A 20,193-nucleotide genomic window follows, 5' to 3' on the forward strand; every position below is an offset into this window, starting at 1 on the left:
TATTTTTTACAATAAGCATATATATATGTTCACATATACATATATATAAACATATGTATATATAAGTGTATATATATACACATATGTATATATTTTTGAGACAGGGTCTTGTTCTGTCACCCAGGCTGGAGTGCAGTGGTGCCATCTCGGCTCACTGCAACCTCCATCTTCCAGGCTCAAGGGATCCTCCCACCACAGCCTCCCAAGTAGCTGGGACTACAGACGCAGGCCACTGTGCCTGGCTAATTTTTGTAGAGATGGGGTTCCGCCATGTTGCCCAGGCTAGTCTCGGACTCCTGGCTCAAGTGATCCTCTTGCCTTGGCTTCCCAAAGGATTACAGGTGTGAGCCACCATGCCCAGGCTACAATAAGCATGTATTTTAAAAATAAAAATAACAAAGAAAGCTGTTTTTTCAGCTAATAGGCAACAATTTCATTGCTCCTAACACATTTTTTTTTGCTGCCAGGAGGATTAAATTAGAGGAAAAACCTGATTCCTGCTTTACCTGGGCCTGAACACACAAATCAGAAATGGTGTACCTCAAAGTGTTGCACTGTCTGGAGCTATTTCATTCTCCAACATGCATGCAACATATTTGGTTGGGGTTTTGCTAACATTTATGCTATATTGCAAAATACGTGCCATTCAGTGTGCCATAGGAAGCTGGTTTTAAAACGTAGATCAGGGAAAGTATTAAAACTCTTGAGATATTTTTGCATATTTATTAAAAGAATATTGAATTTTATTCCATGGCTAACTTCCTAAATTTTAGAGCAACTTGTCACCCTGGTCAAGCTGGAGAAGGATCAGAACCTACTACTTGTCACTTTATTTCATCCTGGGTTCCAATACATGGAGCTATTTTAAAATTTCATTCTGTCACCAATCCTCCTCCATAAACACATTAGTTAAGCTCTCTGTGTCTTGACCCAAATCATTGGTGTTGAGGAAGAAAATGCATGGCCAGGAAGGTTGGTTCTCCATCTTTGCATCTACCTAGCAGTTTAACACTTGCCAAGTTCCATTATTCAAGCAGCTTGACACCCACCAGAAGATACTGTCATCCTTCCTAGACTTCCATAGTTTATCTACAAGGGTGCCACTGGAAGGTATTGTCTTCAATGAAAGCAAGATGCAGCATCATGTCATCACCAATAAAGGGCTTTGTTAGTGCCCACTCTGTGCAGTATTTGTCAGGTTGTGGAGACACAAAATAGTGGAAGGCATGAGTCCTGCAAACAAGCAGCTTACAGTCAGACAGGAAAGTCAGGAATTGTACCTTTGTTGCCACCTGGAATTAGAAAAGTAGCATAGCATATTCCAAGTTTGAACAAGTTTTCTTTAGGAAAAAAAACTAGCATTTGCCTACTCATTTTTTTACTTTTAGTCTTCTAGTATTATTTTGGTCTAGTTTTATCTAAACTGGCTGCTTGCGCTTTCCATCCAGACACTATATAATGTTTGACGTGTGGATTCTGTCTCACTCATTATCCCAAAACCATTGCCTCTAAAAGTCCCTGTCAATTTCCTGGTAGTAAAATGCATGATTTTTTTCCACCTCAATGTTGGTAAAGACTTTCTCCTTGACCAAACTGTAGCACAGCTTCTAGCAGTTATCCATGTCCCCAGGATGGCCCCCTTTAAAATGCCTGCCTGAGAAAGTTCATCACTGCCAGGAGAATGTCCTGTTTATTCCAGTCAAACCCTGGCAATAGGCAGCTGGCCCCGTGAACCCTCTCTTAAAGCAGTTACTTAGAAAGTTGCAATGATAAATCCTTTCTCTGTCCCTTTGAGATGTAAATCTTCTAACCATCCAGAACTGTCTTCCAAGGATCTGAGAAAAGCAACCCTTCAAAGAGACAACTCCAACTTTCAGATCCTGTGGGAGGGTGAGGGCCTAACTTCAGAGGACCATGCTCTAATTTACACCACAAAAGTTAGCTTCTCCTCCAGATAAGCTCCAATTAACAAACCCAGATAGCCTAGTCACAGGGACCAACACCCCTACTACCCCTCAGGGCTTTCCCCTAGCAGCACACCCCAGTTTTTTAAAAGTCTCATGCCTTTTATTCCCATAAAGTTGAATTCACTTCACACTGGAGCCTCTTTCCTATTGCCATCATTATGACTGAACAAAACCATCCTTCCCACTTTAACTAGTATCCAGCTTTGTTTATCTTTGGCAATGTTCTATTCTACACTTCAAATTTATGGTGTCTGAAATCAAAATATTCAAAGTCATTGTTTGCAAAATAAACAGAACACCAGTTGAAAGAGGTCAGTTACCTGCTTTAGAAAATAAAAGTTGAACTGGCCACTCTCCAGGCCTCTTCCAGGTCCAGAATCCAAACACAGCTTACCTGGTTTTCTTTACAGATTTTCTCACTCTTTCCCCACTACCTTGAGTGCCTTCTCCCTTTACCTCTCTGTCTCCAAGACCTTAGACTCCTGAAAGCCCCCAGAGAGAAGCCTTCCTGTCATGCGTGTCCGTGCAAAGACACCACCAACAGGCTTTGTGTGAGCAACAAGGCTGTTTATTTCACCAGGGTGCAAGCAGGCTGAGTCCGAAAAAGGAGTCAGCAAAGGGTGGTAAGATTATCATTAGTTCTTATAGGTTTGGGATAGGCGGTGGGGTTAGGAGCAATTTTTTGTGGGCAGAGCGTAGATCTTCTTACAAAGTACATTCTCGAGGGTGGGGAGAATATTACAAAGTACCTTCTTAATGGTGGGAGAGAATATTAAAAAGTATCTTCTTAAGGGTGGGGAGGGTGTGTTGTCACAAAGTCAATTGATCAGTTAGGGTAGGGCGGGAACAAATCACAATGGTGGAATGTCATCGGTTGAGGCTATTTTCACTTCTTTTGTGGATCTTCAGTTGCCTCAGGCCATCTGGATGTATACATGCAGGTCACAGGGAATATGATGGCTTAGCTTGGGCTCAAGGCCTGACACTTCCTCCCTAGAGTGCTGGTGGGAGTCACTGCCTAGGGTGGGCTGCCAGTTTTCCCTTTTAATGAGCAAAAGCTCTTAATCTCATCCAATTACCCCTCTCTGACTCCACGAGGCCACGTGTAGACTTCATCTACAGACTTAGACAATTTTCTTTCACATAGGAGGCCTCAAGAAATATTTGCTCAGAGAATGATTTATCTGGTGAATATAAAACCAGCCCAAGGAACTTGTGTTTACCAAGAGTCATTTTTGTAATGAAATTTTTTTTCTGCAATGCATGAGTATTACTTTTGTAATCAGCAACATAATAAATATTTTATTTTTATAAGTTCAAGAGCATGAACATGGGATGTAAACTTTAGTCTTGCTCCAGTCCAAATTACTTTGTATTTCAAAATTTGCGGCTTTAAATTAATAAAAATTTTCTTAATCCCATTTAAGGTGGACCAAAAAAAATCGAGGCAAGATCGTCTCAGTCATAAGTACAGCAGGACTGGAAACAGAATCCTGTCCTTTGTGGTGCTAGTAAGAGTTTGCCATAAAACCAAACATAACTGCCTGCTCTTTCTGTTCCAAGGATCCTGAAACAGATTAGTTGCTAAGTGAAATTGGTAGAAGGGTTTTTAAACTGTAAACAGTTCAGTTTAACTGTAAATGACTATTTAAGTCATTGTTTACAAAGTAAGTCCTACTTTGGGAAGAATCAGGAATGACCTCTCCCTGGAAAGAAAACAGCAGGTGACCATCCATGAGGATCCAGAAAGTCAGACAGAGGGTGGGAAGGAGTCTATGCCTAGGCAAACAAAAATAGCTGCCACTTTCCTCATGGAGGATTTTTCTAATTATACTTCGTGAAAGGCAGGACCAACTAGGAAAAGAAAGACGGGGAGAACAGAAAAATGGTTACCTGAGGAAAAAAAATGCACAACTGAAGTCTGTGAGTCAATTCCATAACCCAGGGCTTTCAGACATCTGAGTGCCACAGTCACGACTCTTGTAATATCTTTTACCACATCTATTATTATAATATATACGTAATCTGTTTCTTTTCTTTGTTTTTTTTTTTTTGGGCGGGGGGAGACAGTGCCTTGCTCTGTCACTCAGGCTGGAGTGCAATGGCGCGATCTCAGCCCACTACAACCTCCACCTCCTGGGTTCAAGCGATTCTCGTGCCTCAGCCTCCCGAGTAGCTAGGATTACAGGCGCGTGCCACCACACCCAGTTAATTTTTGTATTTTTAGTAGGTACGGGGTTTCACCATGTTAGCCAGGTTGGTCTTGAACTCTTGACCTCAAGTGATCCACCCAGTGGGCCTCCCAGAGTGCTAGGATTACAGGCATAAGCCACCACGCCTGGCCAGTGTGTTTCTTTTAATTGTTCCTAAACTGACTCATTTAAAATAAAATTAGCCTTTTTCTAAGGAATAATATCTATAAAAACTATGATCTGAGATGCATAATTTAAAATATAGATGTAAATGAACACATAGGCCTTTTAAATATTCAGTTGTGTACCTCCTAAAATTATGTCATGTCTCTGCAGAGAAACGAGTACCATGTTGGAAAACATTGCTGTCACTGAGGCCAAAGGCTCAAGTGGGAATCAAATCTAGGCTCTGGCAGTTCAATAGAAAAGATCTTTCTCTACAGTGGTGTTTCTCAAAGTGGAGTTGTGGGCTGGTTTTAAAACATAGGTCCTCCCGTGGAGAGAGAGGGGCGATTTCCCTGTCCTTTGCATCTGAGAGGGCTGGTGACTGATTCAAAGTAAGGTACAGTGGAAGTGACACTGCGTGACTTTCCCTGGAACACAAGCTCTGGGACCCCAGAGCCTCATATAAGACATTGGAGCCTCGTCTTAGACCGCATAAAGTTGCTTGGATCCCCAGTCCCTAGTTGCGCTGAGCCCACCTTTCCAGCCATCCTCACCAAGGTTGCAGAATGTAGAAGCACAGGGAACATCAGCATCTCAGCAGAACAATACAGGACAGAGGGATCACCCAGCCAAGCCTGCCTGAAGTCCTGACCCACAAAATTGTGAGATATAATAAAATAGTTGCCTTTTTAAGCCATTATATTTTGGGATCATTGGTTATGCAACAGTAGATAACGAAAACAGACTGACTCTATCAGAATCACCAACGGAGCTTGTCAAAATGCATATTCCTGGGCCCCAGGTGCAATTCCCCAGGGATTCTGAAGTCTGGTAATGGGACCCAGTAACCTCAATTTTAACCTAGCTTCCTGGATGTCTCTGGTAGACACTAGAGTTTGAGAGACATTCCTTTAGAGCTATTCATTCATTCATTCATCTATCTAGTCTACCATCATCTTTTTACCATTACTACAAATCTGGCCATGTGCTGGGCTCCAGGGATAACCCAGAGACCATGCCACTCTCTCTGCCCTCAGGGACACCAAGGACCAAGCTGGGCACCTGACAGTCAAGCACTAGTTGAAGGAGGAGACCCTGAATCTTCTTCCCTGTAGGAGGCTGAGGGACCAATCCCAGTTCCCTCAGAACTGCTATAATTGGTTCAAGACTTCCCAAACTCAATCCAATGCATTAACAATTGGTCATGGCCAAGAAATTAGGAGAAGATGGAATTCACTGATATTTCAGGAATAGCCGTCTCAGCAGAACCTTGGGATCTCTGAGGTTGAGGTTGGCTACCTGACGGTTTCTGTCACCTTTTATTATAAGAAGGAAGCCAGGGTCTCTATGGGCAAGGTAGAAACAACTTCAGCCCCAATCACAGATTTATTTGTCCTTGAAAATGACATTCATGTATATTTTCCCCCAAGTAGAAAAGTGACCATAGATAGTTCATTACAGAAAATGAGAAAATACAGAAAAGCATTTCAAACAAGCAAACAAAGCCCCCGTCAGGCATCTAACCACAGTCTAGCAGAACGTTAAGAGGCTGCTTGAGTCAGGCACACCTGGGTTTGAACCCCAGCTAAATGTAAGCTCCCCCAGGCTTGGTTTTCTCCTCTGTGACTATATTGCCTACTGTGCAAGGCTGTTGTGAGGATTAAGTAGGAATATCGGCACGTGTGTATGTCGTTACCATTATCTTTGCTAATAGTCAGGGGAGTATTTCTTTCTAGTCTGATTCCCTTTATATGCCAGTATTTATTGTTGGTTACTTAACAGTGCCTTGAGCCCCCTCCCCTCTGTACCCCCCAGCATTCTAATGTCCCCATCAGAGGCAGGGCTGTGTCCAAAGGAATCCTAGGTGAAGAGATGGTGGCGATGGACTAGCAGGGTAGGAGTGGATGATAAGAGGCCAGAATTTGGATGATGAGTCCAGGGCTCCCCCTTGGCTCATCCAACTCCCTCGGAGGTTTAGGGAAAACCCAGAGCCCAGAGAGCCTGACAGCTTCCCTGTGGCTGCTCCGTCTTGATGTGTGGCTATGGCAGCTGTTCTTTCAGATTTTCTGGGGCAGTGCTACATGTCCTGTAGTCTAGTTTAGTCCATATAATATTGTACATAAAATAGCAAAACATAAATTCTATGTGGCAGCAGCAAGGCAATACATTTACTGGTGTTATATAGGAGGTGCTATTCCATCTGTATTTCTGCCCTTGGGAGGAAATCAGTTTTCTTATTATTGTGATACCCATCCAGATGTTGTGCCTCTGCAACAGGAGGAAGTGAGCAGCTCCCTCCTTTTCCAAATAACACAAAGCAATGGATGGCCAAACGCACAGACTTTGATGAGAACAGCTATAAGATCGAATCCCTGCTCCACCAACTAATTATTCACTGGGAGAAATTTTTAACGTCTCCAAATTCATCTCTTCCCATTTTTTTTTTTTTCTGAGATGGAGTTTTGCTCTGTCACCCAGGCTGGAGTGCAGTGGCACGATCTCAGCTCACTGCAACCTCTGCCTCTCGGGTTCAAGTGATTCTTCTGCCTCAGCCTCCCGAGTAGCTGGGACTACAGGTGTGTTCCAGCACACCCGGCTAATTTTTTATATTTTTAGTAGAGACAGGGTTTCACTGTGTTAGCCAGCATGGTCTTGATCTCCTGACCTCATGATCCGCCCGCCTTGGCCTCCTAAAGTGCTGGGATTATAGGCATGAGCCACCACACCTGGCCTGACTTTTTGGTTTTTGTGTGTGCTTAAGATTATTGTTGCTGTTTTGTTTTGTTTGCTAGTTGCTTAATGAACAGGAATTGGGAGTTTCAATCAGAGTCTTCCTTCATATGATGTACAGCCTTTCATCCGCAAATTTGCTTGTATTAATTAAGAAATGCATGTGGTTCTCACCCAACAATGTGAGCGCGGACATTCCCACACTGTCTCGGAGAATCCCAGAAGAAGACGCAGTAGAGGGGAGTGGTAAGAGCGTAGGTGGTGAGGGGTCCTCTTTGGCATACACTTCTCCCTCTCAGGGTTAGGCAAAACTCTATTTATTGTAATAATATTATAATAAATAAGAATATATCATAAGTATAATAATATAATAATAATGTTTTCCTCCAAAGGGCAGAAATATAGATGGAATAACAATTCCTATTAATCCTTGATCCAAAGAATCCTTCAGGAATTTTATTATACATAAATTTTGGAACAATGTGGATCTAGAATAGGGAAGCAGTCATCCATCTTCCTTTAATTCTTGTACAGCGTTGCTTTGCCACGACTTATTTCTGCTTGGGCCTGCTGCACATCCTGCCGTCCAGATGGTCTCAGCTCTGACCCCAGCCCCCACATCTCTCTGAGCACCAACCTCAGATCCCAACTGTCAACCAGATATTTTAATTTGGATCTCCTGCTGTCCTTCAAATGCAGCATGCCTGAAATAAACCTCAATTCCACTGCTCCACCCCTTCCCCCAAAGAGATGCAACTTCCTAAATCTCGATTTCTACCAAAAGTGCCATTACCTTACTGTGATGAATATGCTGGAGTACTATTTGACTCCCTCCCCGACTTCATCTTTCATAGGTAAGCTGATGCAGATGTGCACCATATTTCTCCTCTGCCTCCCTGTGCCAGACTGGGTTAAAATCATCTCACACTTACACTATCGTTTCATCTTCCTAAGTAGCTCCCCAACCCTCCCTACCCGATTATGCTCCCCTCCAAATCACTGTTATGTACCAGACTCATCTTTTAAAATAACACTGTAGTGCCATCAATGTTCTGCTCACAAAAGCCTTCATTGATTCCACAACCCCAGAAAATAAGATCAAACCTCAACAGGCTTCTAAGACCCTCTAGAACGTAGTTGTCCCTACCAATTCAGCTGCATCTACAATTACTTCCCAATATAAACTCTCCACTCCAACCCAGGCCATTCTCCTCCCTGTCCTTCTGGCTGGCCCCTGACCCTTTTCTTCCAGGAGAACCCTAAGTTCTGCCTGTTAGGTGTGTCATTCAGGACTAGACACAAAACAGCTCTTCCACCAACCAGCTGCCTCTCCCAGCTCACACCATGTTCTTTTCCTTCTCTGAACATGGCAGATCTTCATGCCTCATGTCTTGTCATAATTCACACCATAAGCCATCTGTTTCATATACCATACTAATGTCCAGGAACTTCCTTTGTCTTCTTTGGTACCCAACCTCCTCCTACTACCATCACCACCACCACTATCACAAGGAATCTAGGGTTGTGCATATAATAGTAAATAAAAAAATACCTCATGAATCAGATTCTATCAAAAAAAGAAGATGGAGAAAGAGGAAATCAAGGAAACAAAATAGGAGGAGAAAGAGAAAATATTGCTGTGTTTTCTCTTTGATGCCTGGGTATGCTGTGTGCTCATGCTATTGCTCAGATTTACAGACTATTTGAACTGAAAGGATCTTAAAAATCACTGAGTGCAATAATATAAGGCTGACCATGAAGACTTATTAAAAACTAGAAATAACGTATCTGGCCCAGAAAAAACAATAAAAAAGATGAGCATCATTTGCCAGCTGTGTGACCTTTAGAATGTCACTTGACCTCTCTGTTCCTCAGTTTCCTCATTTTTGAAGTGTGAATGATGTAACGCTTATTGAGGAGCCAAATGAGATGCTGTAGGTAAAGCACTTGGCCAATGCCTTAAACATGGTAAGTGCTAAGTACCTGCTAAGAAGAAGATCCCTGTCCAGGCTTTGAAAACATGTAAAGCAAAATTTCTTGAAGGCTGGTTATAAATAATTTATTATTAATAATAAACTGTGAGAACATTTAATGGGGTGTTTCTATGGTCTCAATATTTGTGTCACCCCAAAATTCATAAATTGAAACCTAATCCCCAAGGCGATGATATTAGAAGATGGGGCCTTTGGGAGGTGAGTAGGTTATGAGGGCTCCACCTAGTGGATGAGATTAATGTCCTTAAAAACGAGGCCCGAGAGAGCTGCCTTCCCCTTCTGCTTTGTGAGGACACATAGCGGGTGCCATCTATGAAGAATGGCCCTTCACTGGACACCAGATCTGCCGACCCCTTGATCGTGGACTTCCCAGCCTCCAGAACTGTGAGCAATAAGTTTCTGTTGTTTATAAATTACTCAGTCTAAGGTATTTTGTTAAAGCAGCCTAAGTGGATTAAGACAGTTGCTTAATCCATGTAAGAATAGCTACATCTGTACCTATTTCTATGTTTACTTTGGATCATGATATAAAACGTATTTCTAACTGTGGGTCACAGTCAAACAAGTTTGAAAGCCGTTGGATTATTAAAGTCCTCCACTAGTAAAAACGGAGCAGCATGCCAAAACCTCATGTGGAATGCTAGGTGCTACTTTAAGAGCAATTTCATCTTCCATCTTCTCTAGACCTTGGTTTTCCATCAACACCTCAGTCCTGCTAATGTTGTCTTTATTTTTCATGCATCTGACATGTAATCCAGACCACTGTTGCCACACTAATTAATGTAGAAAGAATTCACTTGCATGCAGGCCTAAATTCTCCAACCTATGGTTAGGTCTAGCATGTGTCTTTCTCCAGCAGATGAAATGCTCAGAAACCTTGAGGAAAGAGGAGAGCTTCTGATTTTTGAAAGATGCTTCAACGGGTAACTCTGTCTTGCATTTTGCAGTGATTCTGTCACCCACATTGTAGCAGAGAACAACTCGGGTTCAGATGTTCTGGAGTGGCTTCAAGTACAGAAAATACAAGTTAGCTCACAACCAGAACTCCTTGATGTCTCCTGGCTGATAGAATGTATAGGAGCAGGGAAACCGGTGGAGATGACAGGAAAACACCAGCTTGTTGTAAGTGTCATGGGTGTGATTTTCACTGTTCTTTGCTTGATGGTTAAGAACATAAGCTTAGAATCAACAGAGTTGGGGTAAACCCTAGATTCTCTGCTTACTTCCTGTGTGACCTTGGGCAAGTCACTTAGCTTTACAAAGCTTCAGTTTCTTCCTTTATAACATGACATAACAATAATGCCAGCCTCACAAAATGGTCATGAAGATTAGAATAATATACATGTAAAGCACTTAACACAGTGTGTTAAGTATAGTAGGCACCTTATGAGTGGTAGCTATTTTCCTGAATGCATTTATACGCAAATATTTCAAAATATTTAAGCCTTGATATTCTGGCAGCCAGAAAAGCAGGAGATTCCTTTTTTTCTCTTACTGTGATCATTCAGAAAACAAAAGAAAACAAAACAAAAAATTAAGCTCTCAATTCCAAATATTTGAGCAATTGTGCTAGAATCTTTGGGAAGAGGGGTTGGACCATAAGTACATAAGTTCATAGAAAAGGAAGGTTATATTTAATTGATAGGTCTTTTCATGTTTTTTTTTTCAGATTTCAAAAAAATACATGTTGATAATAGCAAGTTCAAATATTAGAGATGTATATAACATAAATTTTGAGTCTCCTATAATTTTATCCTCCAACCACAGACAACTACTTCCAAATTTTTCCATATATATCTATTATTACTATTAATTTTTATTGAAAATGGATGCTTATGCATTTGTTTAGGTGAGAAGAGACTATTCAGATAGCACCAATCCAGGCCCCCCGAAGACTCTACCAACTGCTGTACAAAAGATCTCCCAGTATGCGTGTCAGAGAAGAACCACTTTAAACAACTGTAACCAGATATTCACGGTAACAGGACTTGACATCAACACCCAGGGCAAACGAAGGGCTTGCAGCTTCTTTCCATGGAGCCACAAATTAAATTATAAATTTTTCTGAAAACTTGGGAAAGTTTTCCTCCCACCTACCCACAGCCCTAGCCTGATCTCTGATCCTTCTATCCTTCTTTCTATCAAGAATGGGTCTCCTTCCTTCCGGAAATGGACAAATACATTTAGGTTATATTCTTTACAGACAGCAGATTACTATTTACAGAGAGCTGTCATTAATGGGCACAACACTTTGTCAAAGGCAAATATTCTGAAAAAACAAATATTGGAATTAGTTTAAAACATAGTAAGAGTAAATTACATAGAAATGGTAACAATGCATCAACAGCCTTTGCTGGGAAACCAAAAAATTGAGCAAACCTAGATTCCAGCCTTTCTGATATTCACTAGTTTGGGCAAGTCAATTTCTCTCTCTGAGCCTGTTTCCTCATCTATTCAAAAAGAAATTGGATAGATCATATCTAAAGCTCCACTCAGCCCTCAGATTGGTCATGGTGTTTTGAACGGCCCTGGCCCTAAAAGCTCACAACTGCTTGTCTGTTAGCCTAGAGTCAGTGGTTAGCTGGATGAAACATGTAGTAGTAGATCAATACAGAGCTTTTCATTTCTAGACTTCCAGCTCTATGTCTGTGTTGGAAAGACCAGGAAATTGTAGTTAATGGATATGCCGAGCATGAGATCACACAGCTGCAGCTGCTTCCTCCCCTGCTAGAAATGCAAACATGCCCTACCTTAAGTAATCCTGGCTCTGGGTCAGTGTGCCTATGACAAACTCATTCATTCAACAAGCCTGTGTTAAGCGCTGTGTTTTACCGGGATGCTCAGTGATCAAGGCAGAATTCTAGCCACAGGCTAGTGGGAAGATAGTACAGAAGGAGGGATTATGCTGAGTCATGACTAGCAAGATGCTGTGAGCACCAAAGCACTCTTTAGTTAAATCATCTGTGAATGTTTAAAGGCAGTGTACTCCAAGTTTCTGTATAATGCACTCTGGTACCTGTCTTTTCAATTCAACTTTACTCCATGACACAATAGAGGAATACAAGGGTATGGGAAACCCCATCCTGACCTAGAAGGAAACACTCAAGTGGTATTCCAATATTTAAAGGAGAGCAAGAGGCCTTTGTGAGTGACCACTGACTCAGGGGCTTAGAAGCAGATCTCTTGCTTATCTCGTTTTATCCTTTAGGATGCCTTTGATATACTGGCTGAAAACTGTGAGTTTAGAGAAAATGAAGACTCCTGTGTGACATTTATGAGAGCAGCTTCTGTATTGAAATCTCTGCCATTCACAATCATCAGTATGAAGGACACAGAAGGAATTCCCTGCCTGGGGTCCAAGGTGAAGTGTATCATAGAGGTAAGGGTGAAATGGGATTTGTCCCACTTCCCAATTGGTAGGTGGGGAGGGGGGAGAGAGAGATGTAGCTAACAGATTTTCCTGTCAACTATGTAGATGTGGTGTACATCACAAATTTTCCTTTATACACGTTCCTCTCGCTCTCCTGTTTCTGTGTGTGTGTGTGTGTTTATATAAAGTGAATATCCTAGTCACATGGCACCAAAATACATTAGTGGTGGCAGGTGTCAGAGTTACTGATAGTGAATCCGTTCGGGTCTGCAGCAACCCTAATTATTGCTTCTGCAGAAGAAAGAATTCGACTGAGAGGCATAAGGCAGGAAAAGAGACTGAGACAAGTTTCAGAGCAGGAGTGGAAGTTCATTAAAAAGCTTTAGAGCAGGAAAGAAAGGAAAGTACACTTGGAAGAGACCCAAGTGGGCAACTTGGAGGGCAAGTGCAGTGTTTGACCTTTTGACTTGGGGTTTTATACACTGGCATACTTCCGGGGTCCTGCAACCCTTTTCCCATGATTCTTCCCTTAGGGTGAGTCACCCGCGTGCACAGTGCCCTCCTCGTGCTTGGGAGGGGTGCAGGCACAGTGTGTCTGCCGGAGTTGTATGCATGCTCACCTGAGGCATTCTTCCCTTTTCCAGTGGAATGCCTCAGAAAATCATACTCTGCCATTTTGTCTCTTAATGTGCATGCTCATGCCCACTCACCCAATTCCTGAGATTTTACTGGAAGCTGCTGATTACCAATTTCAAGTGTTTTTATCTATTGGGAAATTGCTTCTCCCTGGCACCAGCTGTGACCAATTATCATTTTATAGTGTGATAACTGCCAGACTATCAGGGAATTACCTCTCTCTAGCACCAGCTGCAACCAATTATCATTTTAGAGCCATAGTGTGATAACTGCTGGACCATCACCTGATGGTCGCCTGACATTTCTGGTTGGGAGCGGGGAGCCCTCTCCTGCTCCGCTCATGCCCGACTAGCTACCTACTATAACATATAGAGGCATGTTATGTATAATCCATACCCTAATATTATCATAGCTGGGGTTACATGGAGCCAGCTAGTGGAAACAGAACTCTCCCATATTGTTATTAATCACAGTGAAAGACTCAAGTGACTTACAAGCTTGACAGCAGGGAAATGGTCTGATTTCAAACAGTGGCTGCATGGAGGACCTCAGTTCCACCTGGGGGCGCCACCTTAGAGCAGCGGTGCATTTGACATCAAGTGGAGTTGGTTCTACATCTCTCCAGGGAGAGTGCTGGAGGTTCTGCTTATTTATTGAACGGTGTTTAGGGATTCTCCAGCAAAGCAAGTCGGTCATCTGGTAGTAAGTTTCTATATAGTCAAGTGCAAGGTATATTATTTAAGGACAATTATCCCAACTCTACTCAGAGGAGGGGGGCTCTGAGCTAGATATCACAAGGGCTTGAATGTAGATTGGCTTTTTGGTGGGTCCAAAATTAACCTTCTCAATGGAAAAGTCTTCTTATTTCAGTGGTCATATTCATTGAAGAGAAAATTATCACCAATATTTGGACATACATTTTTCAGCAAAGATTTTGGTTTGGAATTCTGTAGATCTGGACCCTAACCATTTGTATCTTTGTTCCTAAGGATCATAAAGGGGTCCTTGGATATATGATGAGCTAGCATTTTCAAGATTATAAAGAAATGTCTTGTTTTCTCCAGATCAGTTAAGGAAATACCCCAGGATGCGATGCATGCACATTTCATGAGAAACCAAGCAACTAGATCCATGAATTTGAGAGTCTTACACAGTAATTGTCTAACATCACTAATTTAAAGTATTTTTCAACTGTCCACTAGGAGATTATTGAAGATGGAGAAAGTTCTGAAGTTAAAGCTGTGTTAAATGATGAACGATATCAATCCTTCAAAGTAAGTGATTTTACATATATTTATTGAAAATGGCTTTTCAGTTAATCTTATTACTTATTCTGGCTGGTTGTATTAGTCAGCTTGGGCTACAATAACAAAGTACAGAGATGGGTTGGCTTAAACAACAGGAATTTATTTTCTCACCATTCTGGAGGCTGAAAGTTCTGGATCAAGATGTCAGCAGGGTCAGTTTCTGGTGAGGGTTCTCTTTCTGGCTTCTTGCTGTGTCCTCACATGCTCCCCTGCTCACATGGCAAGAGAGAGAGCAAGAACAAGCAATCTTTCTGGTGTCATAAAGATACTAATCCAGGGCCAGGCACCATAGCTCATGCCTGTAATCCAAGCATTTTGGGAGGCCCAGGCAGGTGCACTTGAAGCCAGGAATTTAAGACCAGCTTGGCTAACGTGGTGAAACCCCATCTTTACTAAAAAATATGAAAATTAGCCAGGTGTGGTGGGGGATGCCTGTAATTCCAGCTACTTGGGAGACTGAGACATGAGAAAAACTTGAGTCTGGGAGGCAGAGGTTGCAGAGAGCTGAGATCGCGCCACTGTACTCCAGGCTGGGTGATAGAGTGAGACTGTCTCAAAAACAAAACAAACAAAAAGACACTAATCCCATCATGAGACCCCCACTCTCATGACCCCAAAGGCCCTGTCTTAAATACCATCATACTGGGGATTAGGACTTCAACCTACAAATTGAGTTGGGAGGGGGAATTCAGTCCATAGCTTTGCTCTAGGAAGAAAATGCCTAAATAAATTCAGGTGCCGAGATAATTTCCATGCTATGGTGATGTACAAATTGCCTTACCCTCCAAGAGTCTGTCACTCATGGGTACAAACATCATGGGACATGAGGACCACGGGGGGTTGGTGGGGACAGGACAGAACTGCTCTTAAAGAGCAGATTTGTGTCTGAAAATCTCCTTACTGCCTCTCCATTTAGTTGGAAGCAGGGTTTATTACCTCCCAATTTTCCCTGCCTTAGAGCTGCAGGTGGAAGGGACTTCCACCAGTCCCTTTCATTGCAAAAGTGATGTACAGGCCTAAAATATGGCCATGAGCAGGAGCACAGGCTTGGAGTGTAAATAGACCGGGGTTTAAGTTTGGGCTGTGCCACTTCTCACCTGTGTGATGGTGGAGAAACTATATAACCTATAGGAGCATCTCTTTTCAAAATGTGAGGGTACCTATGCAGAGCATGAGTGTCGATAAGAGACCCAGCAAAGTGGAGAGCCCTATAGAGATACTGTATCACTCATGGACAGCACAGGCAGGCCATCAATTAGACTATACCTAAGCTCTGCACAAGTGCCGGAACCTGCTTGTTACTTCTGTTTCATTTTGTAATGCCACATGTCAAGAAAGGACTCATCTGAAACAAAAATGCCCTTAAAATGACCATCACCCACCTGCTTGTCATATTCAGGAGGAACTAGGTCAAAGATTGCTTATACTTTTTCTTCATTGCCTGAGACCTAGAAAGGGTCATGACTCGGATGTCATAATGATTATTTTAGAGACTGATAGCATGCCTTTCCCTCCATTTTAGCTCTTTACTTCTGTATTTGGAGTGGGGTTGAAGACTTCTGAGAAGTGGTTCAGGATGGGTTTCAGAACTCTGAGTAAAGTAAGGTCGGACGAAAGCCTGAAATTTACACGAATGCAGAGAGCAGGTAAATTATCTCCTAAAAGTCATTGTTGCTATGGGCTGGTCGGGTCGTGGTGGAGCTCTAAGTCAGGTACACTGCAACTCCAATCTGGGAGAGCTGGGACACTTCTTTGATGTCTGTTGATGCTTGGATCTAAATCCTAGCTCCAGCAGTTTCCAGTTGTGTGATCTTGAGCAAGTTAGTTAAAATCTTTGAACCTTAGTTACCTAATCTATAAAAAGGAGATAACATTGATACTTAGCTGGGAAGTCAATCAGATAATGCAGGCAATGCCTCAGCACTGTGTCTGGCACACAGCAAAGGCACCCTCCACGGTGGCTATTGGTGGTCCTTCATCCAAATGTCAAGCCAGGTTGTGCTGCTGATCTGGTACTTACTGACTCTTCTGGACATTGGGTCCTGGCTGTCTCCCTGGGTAAGAGTTGTGGGTGAAGAGTCAAAGACAGAAGGGTTGGCTGCTTGAACAAACTAGAGCTGTTGCCTGGCACAAATGTGAAGATGCTCTAGAAACTGTAAAACACCAGGAAAATAGAAGGGAAGTGGTGGAAATGTAGGCACAGGGTTGATGTACCCAACCAAGACTCTTTAGCCTAAGAGAAGACTATGGTGGGACATGAGTGCTGTCATCACCCACCTGAAAGCCTGGCAGGGCCTCTCAGAGGTTGAAGGTAGCCTGGTCACTTCCATTTATGAGGCTCCCAGTGAGTTTTTTAAAAATGAAGGGATGGCAATATAGTGTCAAAAAAATTGTGTGTTTAAAAAAAATGTTTACTTTTAACAGGCAATAAAAATACAACACAGTTGTGATTCAAAAGGAGTCACAGCCACAGTCCCCAGCACCATGGCTCCTAGAGTTATAGAGAATAAAGTCATAATTTTTTTTTATTTTTATTTTTTTGAGACAGGTTCCCACTCTTTTGCCCAGGCTGAAGTACAGTGGTGTTATCAAGGCTCACTGCAACCTCTGCCTCTTGGGCTCAAGTGATCCTCCCACCTCAGCCTCCCAAGTAGCTAGGACCACAGGTGTGCACCACTACACCCAGCTAATTTTTTGTAGAAATGGGGCTTCACCATGTTGCCCAGGCTGGTCCTGAATTCCTGGGCTCAAGCCATCCACCTGCCTTGGCCTCCCAAAGTGCCCAGATTACGGGTGTGACCCACCACACCTGGCCCCAGATTTTTAATGATGTGAAAGTAAGAAAATCTGTTGCCAGAGAAGACCAGGAGAAAAAGGTAGACAGAGATTTTCTGTTTAAGTAACGACAAAAACAAACAAATAAACAAAAACAAGCAATGGTATAGGAAGCAAATCAAATCGTGGTAGGTCCTATCAGTGATACTACAGAAGACCCCTGCTCATTTTTTTGTAAAGTTGCTCATCTTTGAAAGATTGCTGATAATACAATGCCACATAGGAAATAAAAGAGTCTAAGAAAAAAAGATCCAGTATTTATATTCTAGGACCCTGAAAGCACACGTTTAATAAGCATGATTTACACCAGTTCTCAAGATGCCATTCAAAATAAATTTAAATAAGTATTAAATATAAGTAGCAAGTAAGTGGTTTGGAATGATGAGTAAAGACTCTCAATGCTTAGAGAGAAATTGGGAGGCAATACAGTGTTTCATTTGGATGAAACCCTTATCAAATGACGTCCAGTGTTCTCAGGAACTAAGGGCTTCCAATTCCCCAGCTTTGTAAACTGGATTTTTGCTCTTCCTATTGAGCTTTTCCAACCCTTTGAATGAAGCAGCTTTATTCATTTAGTCAATCAGTGATTTCCATCGAACTGTTTAATGCTACCAGTTCTAGGCAGAAATCAAGGAATGCCCTCCCACTATACTTATACCCCCACAAGTGGTTATAGGCACCCCTTGGAGCAGCACTACACTGAATGGAATTGTCAATGGGAATAGCTTAGAATACTGTGAAGGGTAAGCTAATTGAACACATTGAAAGGACAATTCATGGGTCAGATGGATAACCTGATTAAGTTTTACTTATATTTGCACTTGATTGCAGGTCCCTGAGGCTTGAGCATGCACATGCCACATTTGCCTTGAAAAGTCAATTTATGAACTATAGCAGCACATATTTAACCTTGTACTGTGTGATAAGTTTCCTGTAATAAGTTAGTCACCCTGCCATACCAAAAAGGAAAGCCAATTAAATTACTTTCATGGATGTCAACAAATCATCATAGTCTTACATGTTCATTCCTGATACCTGCACATCTTCTTAAAGAAATAGTTGTGAATCATGACTTTTGGATCATGTATATCACTGCATAAGCACAGGTGTTTGTGGTTACCCAGTGAGTTGTGCTTTGAATCTTAGTCATGATGACAGTTTCTGTATTAGAGCCTAATAGAACATTACTTCTTAGATCAAACTCCTCATGCTCATAAAAATGGCCATATTGCAATAATTTTTAGAAATGTGGCTTTTAAAAAAAAAAAAAGAAGTATCAGTATTGATATAAAGAAAGTAGTGTTTCACAAGTGGTGTGGTTTGGTATTGGACACAGTTTATAGGTGTGTTCATATGAATGCCATTTTCTCTTGGTCTTGCCAGCATATTTCTGTGACTGTCCCCATTAGAGATAACATGGGAAGTTTGGCAGGGTGTGCAAGCCAAATGGCCATGCTGCTGCCTCCCTTCCACCATCCCAGGGTGAGAAACAAGGACCAATAGATTTACTCTTGTCATTTCAGAGGGCCAGTGGTAGGTGAAATTGCAAAGAAGTAGACAGGCTTTTCAAAAGAAAGAACTGGCGCAACAGAGTTTACAATTAGGAAATAGGCTCCTCTGGAGGTATCAGAGTTCCCCATTATTAGAGTCAAGCAGAGTTTGAATGATCCCCTCTTGGAGACCCTAGATAGGAGAGCGGTGATACGGAAGCATGATTTGATGTCCCTCAGGCTCTATGGATCTAATCACCGGGCTCATCTCACCAATACTTCACCCCAATCCTTGGAGATAAGTCTCCCTTCTCCTTTGCTCTTCCCCTCCAAATCTCCCTCCACACCGCTCTGTGGGAACCACCAAGTTGTCAGCTTTTCATCATAGCAACTCTGAACTTTCATTAATTCATGCTGGTCAGGCAAAGAAGCAACAAGCTAAACCACCTAAGATATTTCCTGCCTTGCTTCAGACAGACATCTACCCTGCTCCTATTCTTGACTTTAATTTTTTAATGGATCCATCACCTTCCAACTCTAAATCTCCTCATCCCAAATCTTTACGCGTTACCTTTTAAAAAATAGTAGGACACAGCTTATTGATCAAGAAGGCTGGTTCTTCAGTAGGAAGTCAGGTCTGAACAATTTGGATTCCAGAGGGATGTGAAATATTGTCTCCTTCTTAGGAAATTGTAAGCCTCTCGGTTAGAAAGCAAAGAACCATTGTTACCCTGCAAAATTCACGACCAGGAGAATCACATGGATTGTTCTGTCTCTGTGGAAATGGAGTTTGGTGTTGATGCCTGTAGTCATGTTAGCTCTATTGTGGGGACAGAATCCCCTTCCACTGAGGGCTGGTTGTTTCACACGCGCATCACTCTCTTCATTGACCTGTCAAATGGCCTCTCAGGATTTCTGTATTATGAAGACCTTGTCAGCTGTGTGACCAGGGCAGAAGCAGAGGCCGTCAGTGTGCTGGTTAAAGAGGCTGTCCAGGCATTTCTTCCGGATGCTTTCGTCACCATGACAGGAGGGTTCCGGAGGTAAATAACTTTGGTGGCTTTGCCTCCTCTGCCCTAATACTTCAGTGGCTCCCTGACTCGGACAGGCATCTGAAATGGCACAAAAGGCCTTTTGTTATCTAGTGCCAGCTTCTTTCTGCAGCTTTGTCTCGTGCCCCTCACATTTCATTTCAGCAACCCCAAACGGCTTGTCATCCCCTGCACATTCAGAGCTGTTTCTTGCCTTGTTGCTTTGCTTACTCAGACTTCTGCTTTGATGGCCGTTCCTCAAATTGTCACTTGGCTGACTTCCCCTCATTTTTTAAGACTCAGTTTAGATGGCACCTCCTCCAGAAAGCCTTCCTTGACTCCCTCCTTCTCCATGCTGGATTAGAGCCCCCTCTTCCATGCTCCCTGAATACCTGCAAAGCCCTTGATCCACAGAGTTACAGTGATTTGTTCCTGTGTGTGGTTTCTCCACTAAGTTTGTAGAGCTTAGTTCTCAG

The 20,193-nt window shown here is 42.4% G+C and overlaps 1 protein-coding gene across 8 annotated transcripts in view; it reads left to right on the forward strand.

Moving 5' to 3' along the window:
* Positions 1-20,193, forward strand: part of DNTT (DNA nucleotidylexotransferase) — a 42,271-nt gene that overhangs the window by 3,218 nt on the left and 18,860 nt on the right. For 6 of the 8 annotated variants that reach the window (XM_045362180.3, XM_005566077.4, XM_005566078.4 and 3 more), the window contains exons 2-7: positions 9,996-10,170; positions 10,898-11,026; positions 12,257-12,427; positions 14,257-14,328; positions 15,884-16,007; positions 19,597-19,729. In XM_045362180.3, coding sequence (XP_045218115.1) covers positions 9,996-10,170; positions 10,898-11,026; positions 12,257-12,427; positions 14,257-14,328; positions 15,884-16,007; positions 19,597-19,729 — 804 coding nt within the window. The remainder of the gene's footprint in view (positions 1-9,995; positions 10,171-10,897; positions 11,027-12,256; positions 12,428-14,256; positions 14,329-15,883; positions 16,008-19,596; positions 19,730-20,193) is intronic. The other 2 variants (XR_012418016.1, XR_012418017.1) reach the window with 1 other exon arrangement.

This window comes from Macaca fascicularis, chromosome 9, assembly GCF_037993035.2.
Source record: "Macaca fascicularis isolate 582-1 chromosome 9, T2T-MFA8v1.1".
In the NCBI taxonomy this organism is placed as follows: domain Eukaryota; kingdom Metazoa; phylum Chordata; class Mammalia; order Primates; family Cercopithecidae; genus Macaca; species Macaca fascicularis.